We start from the raw sequence: 20,023 nt of genomic DNA on the forward strand, positions 1-20,023 counted from the left end.
ATCACGTCGTTATTAATAATGTAATAAAATAACAAAACAAATCATTCTCATCGTACAGAGCGACTATGCGAAAAGTGCTACCCCGCCCTTCTAACTTTTTTCATATATTGATGTAAGAAAAAAAATGTAATAAAAAGTACTTACTAGTACTTGAAAGGTCAAGTAGTTTTTCAAGATAGTCAGCAGTTTTATACAGGATGTTTAATAAAGACTTGCCAACCCAACATTGCATTATTTGAATAATTAAGCATTACTTTTCACATATTTAAATTCTGCATTTTATTACGAATTAAACGATATATATATATGCTTTTTTTTCTATTTCAATATATTAAAAAGTTAGAGGGGGGTGGAACTTTTCGCGTGGACACTCTATAGCTCGACTTACCGTTTCCAAAACGGTAAATAAGGAAGCGAGGATCGCTGGAATAGCCAGTACAATCACGTGATCTTACTCTATTAAAGTTCTTCTCATGGAAATATGTGAAAAGTTTGGTGTACATTACTAAACCATGCGAAATAACCGACATCAAATCGCTTGCGATTAGATCGGTCACGCCTCAGGTGTTGATGAATGTCAGAAGGCATTTTTATTTACGGATAGAATAGTGCCAAAAGGTTCAGGACATGCATTTTGACGATCTCGTAGAAGATTGAGATTGATTTGTTTTACTATTTGAGAGAATGTAGTGAATAACGTAGATCAATTTTGGTTCATTATTCTTTGTAAAAAAGTTTAAAATCGTAGCAGTTTTGAATAAAGAATGAAAACACCATTCAATTGAGATATCACAAAACCACGCATTCGTATAATTTCCATATAAAAATTTTGGGAGTTGCACCTGTCGCGCAAGAAAAATGAAATTTTTACATTACAGGATGTAATTTTAAAATCCAAAATTAACATATTTCGGTATGTTTTTCACATATGTCGAAATATTCAGAAACTGAATTTACTCCATTTGGCTGTTCCACTCTATACGCTCTGGTTTCACATTTGCATAAAATTATACCTTACGAAACAAATCAAACGAAGTATTACATGCTATAGGTTTTGATAAGAACTTATCATGTAAATCAGAGAAAATGCAAAAATATTCATATTGGATTGTGCGGAAATTCCCCCAGTAGAGATTAAATTCTTACATGTCATTTAAGGAGTTTTTATATTATTGGTATGTTCACGATTAAGTTAAATATGGTAACATTCATTTTTTATTGTTAACTCACATTACTAAAGAAATATTTAATATGACTGCGTTCAAAACGTGATATGACATGATATGAATGTTCGCTCAGTCCACACAGGACACAAATCAAACTTCATTAAAAAATTTGAAAATATCATCCTGAAAGTGATACCGTTTATACGCTCTGTGTCAGATTACATAAGCGAAGTATTGATGGAGGACGGCGATCCAGAAGCAAAACTGAATAAGGACGAACGGGACAGTCCTATTACCTTTACGGCTAAATCGTCTCGTAAGTTAAATATCGAAAAGCATGTATTTGGTAGTTCTCGAATTATCAGATCTTTTTTAAGTTCTTTTAACAGCTACTGTGACTTAATGCGGTTTCATTTAAGTAAATTCTGTTGGTAAATTTAGTGTGAGCAAACATCTTATCTACCTGTTTAATTGACCACATTAAGTTGACTAATGCTGTTGAAGCAATATGGCTGTTTGTTGCATTATTTGTTTCCCCTCGTTAACTAAGTTTTGGTTATGTGAGATGTTGAATGTATTAATTTATATTTCGGTATTTGATTCTCCCAAATAATCCACTATTTATACAGCACTTTAGTTATTCTTTATATTTGATATCCTTGGATCTACAGCGAGCACCGGAACTGATGAAAACAGCTGCAGTATCTCTAGCCAAACTGTTCCTCTAATGACTCCCACGGTCAGACATAAAAAGCCCTCAATTTTGGAGAGAAGTCTCCCTTGGAGAGCCGACAGGAATGGTATAGTCGTTAGTGCCTTTTCCTCCACTATAGGCATACCTGTATCTAAAGAGCAACTATTATTTCCCCTAAATTTTTCACCTTTATTTACTTATAGCGAACACTAGATTGTAACCGTCCAAAAATCACGCTTTGTGGAATTTTAGTTTCAATAACATTTTTCAAATTTGGCAGAAAGAATATCACTTAAATTAGGTTTAATCATGTAGATACTGATTCAACATTATTATTCTTTAAGTTTGGTGCAATAAAATACGTAGTCGAACAAGAATACATTTACGCGTAAATGTTTGCAATTATTTTTGCAGTTAAAGCTCACATTAATATTATGTATTTTATTTATCTACGTATTGCGTAGAAAATGGCTTATGCTTTATAAAAGTATATAATATGAGATATTTTCATGTTATTTACTGCTAATACTCTTTTAAATGCATTTTTTTAATTTCCCCTTTACAGTGTGGCACACATTATGAAACAAATAGAACATAATACAAGATGTCCGGAAATAAAATTAAAATATTTTGGAAAGTGATTCTAGAAATTAAAACAATAAAAAAAAGTTCTTATAAACATATCCCAAAAATAGTTTTTTAAAGGAGCCAGAATCCCTTAAATGGGAACTGTGAAAATAGTCTTTTCGCAATAGTTGCGAAACGGTTTGCGCTAAAAGTATGAAATTCGGCATACTGTAATAATTTAGATTAAATGTTAAAAACGACCTCTATTCATCTCAACGCACTCTTTAATTTTTTGCTTCATAGATTTCTATGTCCACGTAATTATGCTTTGGTCTAATATATAATAACAATTTTTTTTGAGAAAACAGTATATCATAACCTCATGAAATAAGAGATAATTTTTTACTTTAAAATATTTGAGGTTTCATAATTTTATCTCAAAAATTAAGAAATGCCAGAAACAAAAAAGTCACGGCAACATTTATGTACGAGACATCCTGTATGTGACGCCCCTGACTAAAATCTACAATTATTAACAAAAAAAAGTTTTCGCTTTCTAACTTAATACAGTATATCGAATTTAATAATTTTAGTACAAACTGTTTCGAAAACATTGCGAAAAAATCATCTTCAATGTTCCCCCTTCATAGGGTATAGCCCCTTTAAGAAACAATTTTTGGATTATGTTTATAAAAATTTTATTTATTATTTCCATCTCTAAAATCACCTTTCAAAATATTTCAACATTATTTTCAGGACGCCCTGTATATTAATTTAGTTAATTAGTAGTAGAAAGCTAATTTGCACAAGTTTTCACCATTTAATGAAAAAGTTATTTTTCCTAAAACTATTCCATCCGCAGTTGAAAGATGATCAAAAATCACATGAAAATTAAAAAAAAAGGTTTTGCGCCAAAATTTAAAAAATATAGTGAAATTTTTGGTGCTTTTAACGCCTTAGCGCGTTAAGGTCTCATTTTATCCCTGCAAATGGCGGCGTTTGTTAGGGTTATTGTACACCAAAATTGTAATATAGATTATTATAACTCGAACGTCCAATTTAAATCTAAGACGTGAGGATCATAAATATGTACTTCACAACCACAATATTTGATTGATATGAGATTCTTTCCACTACTAGATTTATTTAGATTGCAAAAAATAGAAATGAACTGATCTAAATTAAGCATACAGTAAGCCCGAGACACATAAAACACTTGAATCATAACATCAACGGTAACGTTTCACATGAAATTAATTTACAGAAAGCATAAATAAAACAAAAAATGAGATTGTGACGACATTATGACTTACGAGTGTCCTAGGTAAATAATTAACCGAATACATGTTGGTATTATGATATCAATAATGATGCCTTTTAAAGCTAGTAGTAGACAATACAGTATGTCCCAATTAAAATTTACACCTCACAAAATCTCCCATTTCATCCAAATGCGGGAAAAATGCTAAAATATGTCAATTTTAATTTGAAGGGAGACCAAATTTTATCTTGTTTTCGAAGTAATTTTTGCAACCCACTAGCGCCCAGAGTTGCTCTTCAAAAATTTTAAGCGGCAAGTTAAAATTGACATATTTTATCATTTTCCCAGATTTCATGGATGTAAATTTTAGTTGAGATACCCTATATATACTTTTGATCGAAAATTAACTTTCAAAGCGAGCATCCAACTCTTTTTCTATTCTCCTTTCTGCATCGTGTTTTTACTTCAGTTTCAGATGACAGTAGTTACACTGATACTGGAAAACGCATGTCCAGAGGCTCCATTGACGGTAAGTTAATGCTGTTTTGATTTAGTGTTGCATCTACTTTATTACCTACACATCTAATATCGTTTAAATCATTTATCATCTCCTCGAAATTTATAACTAGGATTTTTAATAAATCAAAAAATATCGTATTATTTGGATTCAATGCGTTTTTAGGTGGTGATCTGATGAGGGTGACAACTCCAACAGCAACAGAAACCATGTTGCCTTGGAAACGAGAAGAAGATGATGGATGCGGGCCACTGCCCCAAGCAGAATTTCCTTCTTGGGCTTCAAATAAAGAATATTTGGCCTATAATTCTCCCTCAGCTACCTTTTTAGGTTAGTTAAAGGTATTTGATCATTGTATATTAGGTCCAGGGGAGAAAGGAGAAAATTTCTTATTTTTAATTATCGGAAAAAAATGTATTCTTCAAGAAGATTTTTGCTTGTTCCAAAACAGTTGAATTAGTTCTCACCGTTTCAAGTTTCCTTTTCGCTACAGAGAAACATAAAAAAATAGGTCCAAAAACTAATTCGCGTATTCATAACAACCGTAAATAAGAGTTAAATTAAATGACAGTCTTGTCGGGAAAACAACGAAATTGAGTAATACTTTGGTATGACAAAGGTGATAAAGCACTTCGTAGAGTTATCGAGATATTTAATCAAAAGTTTTCGCATGTTTAATATATATATATCTCAAATTGTAGTGCACAAAAATTTATCTAGAAATTCTTACCTACTGGTTCCATATTAAGTGTAAAGAAAATGAATATAGCTCCAGATGAAGATGGTTCTGCGACTTGAATTGCAACGGATTCGATTCAACAATTGATCTAACAAATTTATCGCTTTAAACCGACTTTTAATCACGCTTTAGAGCCAAGAGATCAAATAAACGATTGAATTTCTGTTTGTGGATGGGCACTTAATTCATAACTAACATTTTTATCGAGACGTTGGGTTTTCTGAAAAAGCCACTTTTCCACCAATGGTACCGTTTCACCTCAACATGTAAAGTACTGGAGCAATCACAATGCCTATTTCTGAATCGCTCGTAATCGGCAATATTCAGGTAAAGTAAACGTATGGTGTACAATTCCTTACCATGGTATAATACGACCATATATATATATATATATATATATACATACATATATATATATATATATATATATACATACATATATATATATATATATATATATATATATATATATATATATATATATATATATATACATACATATATATATATATATATATTTTTTTTTTAATTCAGTTAATTAGCACACATATTTAAATTTGTTACAAAACTTCCTAAACGAAAGGTTAGACGATTTACCAATTAATTATTGCACGAGCTGATACTTTCAACAAAATAATTGTCCTGTCGATTATGCTTAAATAGTTGTGGAATTGTTAAATAAGCAATTAAGAAAGAGTTTGATCCGTCGAAATGGTCCTGTTTTATGACCATCGAGTAGCTCTGATTTGACTATCGCAAATTTTTACCTTTGAGGCTGTTTAAATCGAATAGTTCATACGAATGATATTCATTCCAAAACAGAACATTTAAAGGGGAAGCGTGGAGATGCTATGGTATCTTTACCCTTTGTACAGGTTCTAAGAAGTTGTAGTGAGCTATGTCGCAGACTTAACCTATCCGTTGAAGACGGTGATCAATGGATCCAGTGAAATTTATATTTTTTTGTGTTGAATTATTGAAATAAACACTTATGAAACAAGAACCTTGATTACGATTGCTAGGAAAACGAGAATACATTTTTGGTGCTTAAAAAATTTTCCGACTAAATGGACCTATTTTTCAATATTTCTCTGTAATGAAAGGGAAAATTCGAAACGGTAAGAACTGGTTGAACCATTTTGAAATAAACAAGAACTTTCATAAACAATATATTTTCTCGTAAAATAAAAAAATAGTAAATTTTCTCCTCCGGACAACCCCATCTGGGGACATACTGTATATTTGCACTTCAACTTATTCCCACATTTCTCCGTAAAAAATGAATTTAGGTTTGTTATATTAGTTTTTCCATTATCTAGGCTGCGCACAATTCAGTCTATGAAATATCCTGCACTATGCAGTTTTGTGTCTTTCATAATCTTCACCTCGTCAACGATTTGTAATGTAGCAATTCGATTTTTTATGCCTTACAGCGTTTTTTTGTTGTAATACTAGTGCTGTACTTATACAAAATTAGTGTTCTACTGGGAGTTCTTAAGAAGTTTGTTGTGTTCTCTTGGTATGAGGTTGAAACACTGGAGCGTCATTGTTAAGGTTCCACATTAAATATCATTACACCTAAAATGGTCCGTTTAACAGAGACGAATATTTGAAAAAACTCTCAATTTCATAAACTAAAAATTATTTTATGCCTCAAACGCTATTTTTCAACTTAGAATATCAATGAAAATAATAAGGCATAATTACTGAAATGAAAGATTTCGAATTTAATGGCCTAACTATGAAAAATTAAATGTTGGAGAGTTCTCGATCAGTGACATACTCCTGGGTGGTGTTCCAGACGTATATCTAAGTGTACAAAACATGGGACAAACTGCTTCAATCATTTTTATTTAGGAACTTTCTCAATTTTTTAGGTGGGCTTGAAAATCCAAACAAAAACACCATTTTCGGCCTATTCCGTCGCGAAAGCCTTGGATCAGACCCCACTAACAGTAGCGAGTCAACGCCACTCAAAGAGCGCAGAGGATCGACTAGTAGAGCTTCTGTTGTCATAGTCGAAGAAGGAGAATCCGATCCATTAGGGGCTATCTCAAGGGAACCGGCCACCCTCACCAAGCAACTTTCTCTAGGGGCAGGGACTCCCCAAATCCCTCCCCCTCCTCAGACTCCCGGACAGAGGCGACAAGCTCGACGAGGCTCCATGCTCGAGCTAAGCGGGTGTGTTTCTGACTACACTAATCATATTTAGGGCCATGTAAGCGAAAAGCATCATGTATGTTTGTTGGATGGGTGTTGTAACATGCAAGAAATATCCTGCACGAGCGATGTCTTCTACTTTTTCAGGAGATTGAAGAAAATAGTCTTAGAAACATATCGGACCATTATACTGATAAATATCTCTACTATCAAATTTATTCTGTGAACGATTATGTTTCGTTTGTGTCTTTGAAATTTTTGATGACATGATAATAAATATATTTGATAAATAATGTTAAAAATTTTGATTCATAAATTAGGTAATATAGAGGATGGCAGTGTTGAACGAAGGACCTTCCATCGAGACCAATAAAAAAAGACGGTCTTTTGGGCTATTTTCCTTAGTCTTTATTATCAATTCTTCACTTTCGCACCCTCTATGTGTAACTAACTGTTTGAATGTGGTGAACTGTTCATTCTTCATTTTCGAACTCAATTTTTGTATTATGGCATATTATGTGCACAGAATGCATTTAGTCCTCTATTTGACCGACTCTGTATCTATCTGTAACTTGCTGAAACCACAGCATGCTATCTCTCAGTGTTTTATTGACGTCTTAACACTTATGTTATGTATATTGTAATGAAATAGTACGTTTACTGTCGTTCGAACCTTACTCTCCATTCAAAGTTGATACCTACCGCCGAAAATATTAAACTCTAATTGAAAAACTATTCAAACCTCGTTTTTGTAAAACAAATTAGTCAACGGATAATATTCGTGAAATTTAACTGCTGGGTATTTCATACCTCATTAATAATATCAGCTTTCAAGGATATTCACGTTCAAATATTTTATTGTCACATTTTCGTTCCAATAATTAATAGCGTTATTATTAACAGCAATTAATGTCGATAAATATCTTACCTTATCTAGATACTGAAAAATGATGCATGAAAGAGAAACAAAAGTAACGCGAAGACAGTTATGCGGGAGTGTCCGGTCGCCTAAGTGTCTCTGTCCTATGTGCGCAGCCATTTAAAACAAGTTAACTTATTTTAATAATAAACTAATCGCTCTAAATTTTAATTTTGCAATGAAAATCTAAATTTACAAACCTACAGACACTTGCCATCATCTCGAAAACGTTAGCAATTGTAAATTCACGGAACTTTTCAAAAAATCAGTCGGATATATAGATATTCATTTAGTGTTTTTTGCATTTAACTTCAAGCATTGAAAATATTTACTAAATTCATTTCAATTATTAATAACGACTATCTCAACTTATTAAAAAAAATCTTCAGCAATTTAAGATCACGGACGTGAAATTTTATGTTACACTTCGGTGGTTCCCTACACTTCCTTCCGAATTTACATAAAAAGAAATGAACTTGAGAAACTTGTAAATAAAACAATTCCCTGAAAATACCCACGGGCAGTTTAAGGTTTTTTCTTTATCGTCAGACTAAATTACAATAAAGATGCTAGTAGAACCGTAATTGATAAGTCATACACTTGCAAGTTTTATTGTTGTCCATTAAGCAACAACTAGCAGAGTTGCTCACATACCCAGATAAGGCAAACCGCTGTGATTCCTTTCAAACAAACAAAATGATCATTTTTGGTTAATCCTTGGAATAGTAAATACTACACTTTGTGTATGGGGTAATAAACTTGCACACGTTAGAATAAACCCAAGATTTCATAAACGGTGTTTAGTTTTTTTGCACACCGTGCAATAAAATAAATCCATTGAATCCCTATATTTTAAAACCTGTTTACAGTAGCGGAATTCGGTAGGATTTTCAAGAATTGTTTCTATGAATTTCAAGGGTTCCTTTAAGCTCCAAATCCAGCACTTTTAACTACCCGCTATAAATTAAAACCGCACTACAGGAGCATAGTGCGTCAGTGGAACTGAGACGTGATCTGGAAGGCGTATGGTGATAATGGCTGTCAGCAATGGAAAGTTAAGATCAAGTTTTACTTGATATCTACTTAGAATATTGTGAACGAATATCATCCTTCTAATTTTAGAACGGTGTTTTAATAAAAAAACATTATATTTATAAACTCTTTTCTGCAGACTGACAAGAAACTCGATCCCCGAAGAACAAAACCCTAACCCTCCACATCAGACATCATCCCTCAAGCGCCCGACCTGGCTTGTTCAGCAACAAGGAAGCCTTACCAGAAAAGCCAGCACCTCTAGACCAAATACACTTGGGGCTGCTTTGATGGGCACCGTTTCCAGTCCTTCCACAACAGAATCGTCCTCAGACGAGGATGGAGATCTACTCAAGAAGGCCGGTTTCTGATCTACAAGTTCTCCCCTGCAGAAGGGGCCAATTTCCAAATCGCTTAGTCCAATATTGACTCATATTCACAAGAAGTACCAGGTTTTCACGCGAAAATTTAGTCGTGACATAGTTTAGATTTCTATTAGGAAGAGTTTAGTTTAGTTAGGAAATTAAAGGGTTTTAACGGCTAAGATAAGAAATTTTTGAGGTGTAAAAGTGAGTATTTCTCAACAGTACTGAGGAGTGTGATTGAATATAGCTGCGGAGTTTTGATAATGCAAGGTGACAGAAAAAGAAAAATGTTATGAAACCTTAAAGATATGAGAAATGGAAACTTAAAACTAAAACATTTCTAATTAGACGTTAATTATCTACTGTCTTCACATAAACCCATTAAATTACCATATCTTATAAGTCAACCCAGATATGTTAACAAAACATATACTTATTTAAGATAATATTTAAATGTAGATAGCATTTAATCTAATATTTTTTATTAGAATAAAAGGGCTGTACCCTGCAAACATCCCCTGACGTTAGTAACTACTTGAACAACTTTATAATTATAAATCTAATTTACGGCGTTCTTTTTTGTTACCATGATTAGTATCAAATAATATTACATATAACAATGCAGCAACTACCATGAAAACGTATGTAGCAATCATCACAATGTAAATAAAAACTGTAAGATTGTGCCTCATACTAGTTTGTAGCATTTTATAGTTGTAAGTCAGAATTGTTCATTATCATTTATTATGTACAAAGATTTAGCGTTGTGCAATTATTGTTGTTGTTGTTCATCGTTTCTTACCATTTACCAAATAGCATTAGAATAGGCAATATTATAATTTATTGGTAAGTACTAAGGTAGTTCAATATACATGTATCTCACATTATTACCAATAATCTGCATTTACATAGACTTGCTTCTTGTTTTCACCACGCGGTATAATCAGTATTTATAAAGTACCTAAATATTGTCTAGGTAGATATTTCATTAGTACATAGATAAGTAAAAGTAATCATAAGTGTGTTCAAGTAAACATATTAATTATAGTGATCACTACTTCTCCACTAGCAGTAACCAGCTATCTAAAGATAAATTGTGGATTGGGTTGCTAATTTTAGTTACAATTATATGCACTTGATAGGGAGTAGCTCAATTTTTAACTACATGTTAACTTTTTACTTCTTTGCTAAACTCGCGATAAGGTGAACTGGGCGATTTGAGATTAAGGCAGCAAAGAATTGGAGACTTGGGTCAATTGAAACGACCTTTTTTTCTGAAAAATTAAGTGTATCGTTGACTGAATGTCTGGATTGGTGCAATTCCTTGTGTGTGTGCGTGTATCTACGGAGATGTTATTAGAGCCTGATGTGACTTGAGTTATTTCTCAATGTTTATCAGTATAAGAAATATAATAAGTACTATATCTCTTAAGTAGGTATAGTTAACGAATATCAATTTAGATTTACTTACTAAAAAATCTCTGTTGACTAAGTTAGAAATGTTAAGCAAAAAACACTTTGAATAATAGGGATTTGACCTTTTAGTGAATATGGTATCAGTTGGAAGATGGATTTATGATTATGCAATTATTTGAAAGAAGGTTCAATTCGATGATCTGTAAATATAATTGTACCATTCGTAGAAAGATATTTTTACATTCGGACAATACCAACTTGTGCAAAGGGCGATTATCAATTTGCAATTGTTAACGATGAATTCTTAATAAATTACTCTTGAACTTACCAGCGACAGTTTAATTTCGCAGTTTTGCGGATCCCCTTACCAAAACTCTTACGACGTTACTGATGGCTCCAGGATTGAGACGAAACTTGAAAAATGTTGCGAAACCGAGAAAAATACTTAAGTACAAAAAGCGAATTTAATTTCTGGTTAGACGTCACGATTACTTTTTGAAATTGACAGGTATTAAATGTCAATAAACTGACATTTTAATCAACTAAAAATAATTGATAAGTTATTCTTTTTTTGCTGTGTGAATTCACCTTTGGTAGACATGGACCATCTAAATCTAATCAGTTTCTTATAAATTAACTATTATTGTTCAATTTTCAATTAAGATATGATCTCCGGGCGACTTGATAGCGATGCCCTCGTATACGCACTCACTTGTAACGCAACAACGCAACGCGCAAGTTCAAGAACGGCTTCATACTATATGGCCGTAAATTCCCATCAATCCGTACAGATGCACCTATGCATCGTAGGCAAATCCCCAAATATGTTATTTAATAAACAACTGTAATTATCAAATCTGATTGAAGAAACTATAAAAACATAGTAGATACTAACCAAACAGCAGCCAGATTACCAAAAATGTGATTTGCCAGTATTTAAAAATAGTTTATCGTAAAAGAGCGATTTCCGCGATTTCGTTGCGCAAGTCGTCTGCGTACCCCGACACGTTTCATAAATTGAAGTGGGAGCGCTGGGATGGCAGTTTGTGCGGGTACGCGGTTTTAAGTCGATTTCTTCCACGCAGAAAGTGTTGAATCAAATTCAACATGTTGCAAGGATATTCGCCGGTTATGCAGGCCTTCTTGGGCACCCTTTTCACTTGGGGATTAACTGCCTGTGGTGCTTCTTTGGTCATCGTAATTCGGGGCTCTCAGGTTAGTGTTGCAACAACATAACCTCATTTGTCAAACGGCTTGCTGTATGTAAACAAAACAAAATACAAGAAATGGATTGCAATAACAACAAAAAGACTATCTGTTTTTTTAGGTGCCCCTAAAATACAACTTTGACCTATCAAGTCTAACACAACATTGTCTGATTTTTTTCAAAGTTGGCAGTCATTTTCACAGTTCTTATATACCTTTTTTTTTAATCAAAATTTCTCAAAAAAAAAATTAAAATATCCAAAAATATATATATTATACCTATTTACTAAACCTCTGCATTTGCCATGGAATTTAAAGCTGGCTCTCATGTAAAACTCAAAGACAATGAGTGGTGCTGAATTTCACAAATGTAAGCCTAAAAATTCCAACAATAACAAATCTTCAGTCTTACTCAATCATTAAAAAGATTAATTAAAATTGACTAGCCAGAACATAAAGTCATCTAAAAAAAATTACAATCTTAATTGCTAATATTATTTAAATCAATGTTTAACAATTGACAATTGTTTTTTTTTTTTTAATTTATTTAACAATATTCTTACATTGTTATTTATTACAGAGGAAAGTTCTGGATGCAAGTTTAGGCTTTGCAGCCGGCGTAATGGTTGCAGCTTCATTTTGGTCGCTGTTATCCCCAGCAATAGAACTAGCTGCAACTTCCAAATACTATGGAGAAAATGGGGAATATGCATGGGCCCCCGTTGCTTTGGGTTTTCTCTTAGGATCACTATTTGTTTACGGTGCTGATGTTCTTATAACTACGCTGGGGTTACATTCACCAAATATGATGCTAGGTATGTGTGATATTGATATTACTCACATGTTTAAGAAAGGAAATATATTTTCTCTACTACTATGATTAATGGCACTTTACTACATGTATTTGTATGCAAAAACCAATACATAATTTAGATTTCTTTCCCACAATTCTGCTGTATTTCTTGTAAGTGTATGTAAGTAAATGTTTCAATTTATTCATAGTAGTAGAAAAAATATTGTAACATTTTTTGTAACAACTGAATGCATAAATGTTCTACTTTACAGCGCTCCATGCCTCCAACAAAGGCAAAAGTAGAGATGGTTCCCGAAGGGATTCCACACATGTACCGCTACCTGACACGGCTGTCATAGACGACATTGGTGGAACTCACGTTCATCGCAGAAGGGGTAAGATAAAGATCGTTATTATTTTTTAATTGTGTTAGAAAGTAAATAAACATGACAGGAAAAGAGTAATTTAAAAATATCAAGGTTTTTATCCAAGTTTTCTTACCAAAATCAACAGATTTATTCCTAGATTAACTTATTAATGTATGCATCAATGTTTAATATGTATATAGACATTTGTTGATAAACATTTTTTGGTGAAATTGCATAAAACTTCATGAAGAATTTGTCAGTGTAATATGCCTTGTACCTGCGACATATCTAAATGAATTATAAAATTGATTTTAATACTTAAGTTAAAATTTCCGTTCACCACACTAAAACCTTTCATTTTGATCAACAGTAGGTAAACTATATGAAACGAGCAAAGGCCAAGTAGCTGACCCGAATGTTATGCCGCAGAGCTTCGATGACGAATGTGACATCGAAGAGATTGAACGAGGGCACTGGAAGAGGATCATGCTCTTGGTGGTAGCTATTACTGTCCATAACATTCCAGAAGGTCTGGCTGTAGGTGTAGGATTCGCCGCAACCGGAAGTTCCAGTGGAGCCAACTTTGAAACCGCAAGGTAAGACATCCTTGATGGCGTTAACAGAAATGTTTTTTTGCACGGTTTTTAACATCAATTCCGTTATATTTTCTCAACTCGTGTTTTGTTTAAAGGAACAGTAATCGGGCAAAAATAAGTTAAATAACCCGGCAAGGCTATCGAACTGATTTGTTTTTTTTTAAATTTTAATCTTGACACGGATTCAATGCTGAAATGCATCAATAAGTTTCAATTAGCATTGATGTGGTGGCAAATTATTATTGGGCCAACAAGGAGCTATTATTAATTTACACGAAACAATAAGTAGTTGAGTAAGCATTTATATAGATGTGTGCGAACATCAACTTGTTCAATAAGTTATCTTTAACTGGAACAGGAAGTTAACCTATTTCTACTGGGTAATGCTTATTTTGCTATTGTGTGGTGCTTCTCTTTACTAGCATCCAGTATAATCCATTAAGGGTTTTATTTGAATTGGAACTTTCCTATTATTTGCTACTTAAGAAGACGATTACTAAAGGAAAATGTTATCATATGTTAATAAATATGAAAAAACGTAAATGCGCGTAGTGAACGAATGTTTTGCTTTTGATTCAGATTGCGTGAAAGCATTTTGGCCCAAGAGCCGAAGGTGGCATATTCGATGTCATCTTGGATTGTTATATTGGATGGAAACATGTAAATTCATTTTTAATTACACCTCTAACTACAGGTGTTAGAACCACTTAAAAATATTAAAATGTACATATTTTTTTAAATAGGTGATACGTTTCTTAAAATTAAATCTTATAAAGAACCTTTGATGCAAAAAATTAAAATTATACAGCGTGTTCCTGTCTTAATGAGTTAAAATGCATCCACAGAATCTTTCTGCAAATATTATGATTTAACTAAATTGGTCGTATACGAAAATCCACAGTTTGCGTTACCTAGGAGATCAGAATTAAATTCATTTAGATTTATTTGAAATATATCTATGTAAACAAAAATTATGAATATTGAAACACTTAAATAGATACCCATCGGCTTTAATGCTAAATCGATTCTTGAGTGTTCATGATAGTAAATATTGGCTTTACCTATCAATAATGCAGCGGTGAACGGCAAACATAACATTGGACTTGAGCAGCTTGTTTACATTTCTTCTGGTCATTAAGAAGTTCACATCCTCGACCTAGACCAATAAAATTACGATGTGGTTGGCATTGAGCCGATTGAAAGTCAAGAACCGCATTGTAATGCTTGTGTAGAATTCGAATAAAAGTCTCTAATTGATTGCAAAAACTCCAAATTTGGCAACCAAAACAAGCTTAGTAAGGTGTGGATGGTTACCATGATTAGACACGAAGTACTTTCACTCACGTTTTCGCGTTGCAAGGACGAACGAAAGTTAATATATTTCAATAGTTGAAAGCCCGAACAAGATGAGGTGATGAAAAGGAGAACGCTAGTTTCTACGTCTGTTGCAAAACACTGATACAAAGGTGGTATACTTGATGCTTTTAAAGGTAATTTTCACGAATTCAACTTAGTTTCATTTTTATAAATTTACAATTTTAATTCTATTCAAACAGAACGCAGAGTGGTTCTTTACTATAAAAATTGAGCTTTGCTTGAGCCTTTCGCGTTGTACCATGTGTTAAGTTCTCGAAGCTAAAAAGTAGAATTGATAGTAGGACACAAGTAGTCACATTAACTGTTAATTGGTTCTAATTCCAATGAAATGCATTCAACAAAATTAGAAAAAAGAATATTATCCTGGACACATCGTATAAATATTTTCTGTTTCACAATGATGCAAACGATGTATATTTCTTAATACCATCTGCTATATTCGGATTAATATTCACCTTGATCAACAATGTTATCTGAAGGTTTTTCGATTTTCCTGTTTTTTTTTTATACCATATTGTTACACGAGATGGAAAATACTAAGACAGGAATTATTTTTATACTAAACATAAATACAAATTTTACATAAAGTTTAAACCTTGAAATTAATTACAATCGAAACGCTGTTTGAGATTATTTTTGTTCATTTTGTTTCAAACAACTTGACTTTGATATGAGTAAAGCTTATATTAATTACTAATTTTTCCATAGCTATTTTGTTAAAATCAGTTGAATTTGAGCTCGAAGTATAACTTTTCTCAAACAATATTGTTTAAGTTAACATAAATTTCTAGATTTTATAATTTCTTCGACCATAGTTACAATAGAAGATCATATAACAATATATCGTATCTACAGTCTAAAACCGTAATAAGCATACATATCCCTACAAGTGCGACCAAAATCTTCAAATCGATTTACAACCTCTAGAAAATTTACGGTTATCTTGGCAATGTTTCACTAAAAATCGTTGGTCATTTTAGGTTGTGGTTTTCATTGCTTTTGCAATTATTTTTTTATCAAGATTTATATCCGGTTTCTGGCTAGCCATCACACTATTTCTTACTCCTTGTTCTCAACACGAGATACTTTAAGGGCAGATCTGAAGGTAAAAAGCGCAATTGGCAACGTTGTAGTAATATTACAGATTTCTGCACATTTACAAGCACTCTCTATTCTAGGCACCAGCAAACGGTTTGTTTGAGCTTCTTTCATTAGGTGTCGCTCGAGTTGTTTGAAAAGAAACTATGACCTAGCCAATAAAATCTTTGTAGATTTCTATAATCTGTGTTTGGAAGATTGCCAATAGGTGCCGCAAGATGGCCAATGAGTGGATTTTAAGCGTGATGTACATTTCGGGAAATAACACTTTGATTTTTCGACATAGTTCTCATCGGCTCAATATTGACGTCGAATTACTAAATAATTTTTTTTCCGCGAGGTGTGATTGATATTTTAATGCCGGCATATGTTTCAGCACAAGGGCACACCATTAAGATGAAATGATATGGTCGTGACTCACCGAAATAAGTTTAATTATATTATTTGGTTTAAGAATAATGAATCTTTTGTGTACATTTCTTGATCCCCTCGTAGAACTGAGAGCCACCGATAATTAAATGGCACCAAAGGAATTTCGATCTGGCTGGTGGAGCAGAGGTCGCCGACCGTTCTCGTTCAGTACCACGACCTTTCCGAAATTCCTTATAACTTTAAATTTTGACTTCATACCTGTGAATATTGGGCCATGAGGATTCAGCGGAATCACCTGCAAACAACATATAAGTTTCCATTCATTGTTAATTTAAGCCATCATATTCGTTATTCCACATTGTTTTTGACGTTAGTGGCAGATTGCGGCAGCTTGTAATTTTACCTAGACCCGATATTTCTTGTCAATTTGGCAACGTGGCCGATGTACTAGATCGAAGACTTCTTCACAGCTGAGCAAACGGTGCGCAAGGAAGGGGGTGGCCAGGCAGACGTCTTATGCGCAGGAATGTGCGGCGCCTCAGGCGTTCTGTCGAATTCCTCAAGTTCCCCCTTGCCGTGCCGTCCCCCGCGCCACTGCCTTTGCCTTGCCGCCGTTCATTCATTCACAACGTACGACCTCCTACCATGATACCTACATGATAGTGCGTCGAGGTTGCCGCTTGTTGTCTTCGGTCCGAGTGAAGGAAACATTCGAATGCAAAATAGAGTATTCCAGTTTTTATTCTTATTAGAATTTAAATATTCTCCATCGTAAATGAATGGATACGATTTAGCAAGGAAATAAATCTAAACGAAAGATAGAAAAGTGAACAAAAAATTCAACGCAAAAATCTTAGGCGCTAAAATTCCCTATATACTGTAGTACGTACATCTTACGTCTACTTAGACCCAGTGTAATGAATTCTCATTGTTGGCTGGTCTCTCACAACACAATTCTCTATTCATAACCCGCGAATCTATTGCTGGTATTCGGATATAAACGTTTGAATGCCAATTCGAATTCATAACATACATATCGAAAACATACTTATGTAGTGAATAAGTAGGTAGGCTTTCCAATGCAAATTTGTATTTAGAACCGTTTTCAACATCATACATATGTCACGTGCATGCCTACCGTATTCCCGTATGAAATTTTGACACCGTGTCAAGAAAAATTGACGTTTCTTGTTATTCAATGAAGGTAACGGAAAAAAAAATCTCCGACAACAACGAAGATAAAATTATATGACATTTACATTAAAAAAAAATTGTGGGTTACTAATAAGCTGTAGTGGGGTGATAATAAAAATGAAAACCTTATTTATACATTGAAGTGCCGAATTGCTATTCGCCTGTCAAAAATTGCTCACGTGAATTGCTCCTCAAGTCATTTTCATTTACTATAACTAAAATTAGTAGAATACTTTCAAGACTTCAGATCAACTTCAATGCGGAAATGAATCTGTTCCGGACACTCAGGAAAATCCAAGAGTCCTGATCGGTATATTGAGCATATTTTTCATTATTTCAAGAGGTTTGGAGTTAGCTTACTTTTCTGTTAACCTGTGTTAACCTAACACCTTTCAATGGAGGGTATTTCATAGTTCTCACAGTGATGTTTCCTACACGTACAAAATTTAATTTGATTCATGAAAAGATGGTACTGAATCGATTTCGATCTTTTTTTTTTAGTCTTCCGTCAATTTTTAAACTTTTCCCATTAACTGCATAAATAATAGGTAATCCGACTTCCATTAATATGAAGCGAATAATTTTCTACTTTCCCATTTATCTTAGGCAATTATGTTTTTATCTGTACCCCCGGTACCACTCATCATTGCCCATGTCACGATCCCCTCATTATAGCGGCATGTTTTCAGAACAAACACCTTTCTTTCAGACACCGATTTCCGTTAGTACTTAGTTAAATCAGTGATACAATAACCTGATAATAAAAACATAAGGAGGAAATCTTACACTCGACATCTTCTAATACTTCCGTATGGCCAGCTCACAATTAAGCGGGCATTCAGATGGTATTCAGGTCATCCATTTCTTCGGCACATCCTGCTAGACAGCCTGGCTTCGTTTAGCAAATTATCGAAATTATCGTTAAGAAGAATTTGAAAGTATAAACATAGCAATGACATTATTCTCGGGTATTGATTTTACCAATGGTTCGGTTCTAAGAAAAGAGTGATTGGAGAAGGGGAGAATGTTTCAATGGAGAGAAGAGACTGTTAAAAAGGAATTTACGGCCGTATCGAATTAAAATTGCCTAATTAATTAGAATATCAATAGCCAACTGTCTTAGATGAGGACATAGAAATTCAAATTTGAATGAATATTGATTTAATTGAAAAATGCAGGAACACATTGTAACAAGAAATTTATGTTGTTGCGGCACTTTTGAAAAATATTATTTATTTACCTTTCAGAAAGGCCGAGCCTAAAATTGCCTCGTAAAAGAACACCTATGAACATGTTCAATGACAAAGACATAACTTTCCCATGAAAAAAGCCGAGAATGTAAATGAGAATTTTTTAAATTAGCCGTAAAGTAATGCACTGCTGCCTGAAGTATGTCGTCTGTTAATGAAAAAATAAGGTTGTTTAATGTCTTAGTAACTAGCGAAATTCCTGTAAGCGAGTTCCCACATCGATTTAGAAGAAAAAATGTAGCCGTTACGTAATGGTCACTAACCGAAATTGAAATAGTTTAAGATTTAAAAAACTCTTAGGTGTATTACAATAGGTGTAATGGAGTCCTGAATTCATTGGCGTAGCCCTGTCTGACCAACATTTGTTCCTAAACGAAGATCTATTTCAGAGCTTCTAGACAACAAATCAACTTTTAGCAGCACTTATTGTTCAAGCGCAAACGTCTTCTTTAGGCCGGAAGAAATCCGGGTAAGACTTAGCATTAGTTACGCCACTGATTTTGAAAGATGATTGTTAATGGATGCACATTCTGTTCTCTAATAAAGTGAGAGTACCTACCAAACGTGAAGTCTGGCATTAAATAAATTTTCGGCAAGTACGGGTTTTGAATGGAATTTGAAAGCTTTGCAGTACCTGCCGTCATTGGTGCAAAAACTGCGAAGGAATGAAATCCTGGGAAGTCGTATTTCATGGTGTAAATTGGTTTTTAATATGGTAACAAAGGGTGTAATCGGACATAATTTGAATGGCCCCAATAATTTTTCGGATTATCTCTTAATATGCTTCAAGTAGTTCTTAAAGTGTAGACAGGAAATCAAATTTACTGAAGATTTATGCATTTTTTTCACTACTAACTTTAAGAAGTACAATTATTAAGTGTGTCGAATTAACGTTTTCTCACGTTTTTCTTTTTAGCAGTTAAACAACACGCT

At 33.5% G+C, this 20,023-nt stretch overlaps 2 protein-coding genes and 1 long non-coding RNA gene across 10 annotated transcripts in view; 2 read left to right on the plus strand and 1 right to left on the minus strand.

Moving 5' to 3' along the window:
* Nhe2 (Na[+]/H[+] hydrogen exchanger 2) overlaps positions 1-11,163 on the plus strand; it is a 29,909-nt gene extending 18,746 nt beyond the window's left edge. For 2 of the 6 annotated variants that reach the window (XM_066285993.1, XM_066285995.1), the window contains exons 12-17: positions 1,384-1,482; positions 1,838-1,966; positions 4,158-4,217; positions 4,371-4,535; positions 6,822-7,125; positions 9,195-11,163. In XM_066285993.1, coding sequence (XP_066142090.1) covers positions 1,384-1,482; positions 1,838-1,966; positions 4,158-4,217; positions 4,371-4,535; positions 6,822-7,125; positions 9,195-9,426 — 989 coding nt within the window. In that variant the 3' untranslated portion in view covers positions 9,427-11,163. Of the gene's footprint in view, positions 1-1,383; positions 1,483-1,837; positions 1,967-4,157; positions 4,218-4,370; positions 4,536-6,821; positions 7,163-9,194 lie in introns of all 6 variants that reach the window. The other 4 variants (XM_066285998.1, XM_066285996.1, XM_066285997.1 and 1 more) reach the window with 4 other exon arrangements.
* LOC136341243 (uncharacterized) overlaps positions 1-11,311 on the minus strand; it is a 43,718-nt gene extending 32,407 nt beyond the window's left edge. For both annotated transcript variants that reach the window (XR_010732470.1, XR_010732469.1), the window contains exon 1: positions 11,165-11,311. This is a non-coding gene — a long non-coding RNA (uncharacterized lncRNA). The remainder of the gene's footprint in view (positions 1-11,164) is intronic.
* Positions 11,312-11,662: 351 nt separating this feature from the next.
* Zip48C (Zinc/iron regulated transporter-related protein 48C) overlaps positions 11,663-20,023 on the plus strand; it is an 89,830-nt gene continuing 81,469 nt past the window's right edge. Inside the window, exons 1-4 of one of the 2 annotated variants that reach the window (XM_066286006.1) lie at positions 11,663-12,051; positions 12,623-12,857; positions 13,108-13,228; positions 13,632-13,799. In XM_066286006.1, the coding sequence (XP_066142103.1) occupies positions 11,944-12,051; positions 12,623-12,857; positions 13,108-13,228; positions 13,632-13,799 (632 nt within the window). In that variant the 5' untranslated portion in view covers positions 11,663-11,943. Of the gene's footprint in view, positions 12,052-12,622; positions 12,858-13,107; positions 13,231-13,573; positions 13,800-20,023 lie in introns of both variants that reach the window. The other variant, XM_066286005.1, reaches the window with a different exon arrangement.

The sequence above is a fragment of the Euwallacea fornicatus genome, chromosome 9 (assembly GCF_040115645.1).
Source record: "Euwallacea fornicatus isolate EFF26 chromosome 9, ASM4011564v1, whole genome shotgun sequence".
Classification (NCBI taxonomy): Eukaryota; Metazoa; Arthropoda; class Insecta; order Coleoptera; family Curculionidae; genus Euwallacea; species Euwallacea fornicatus.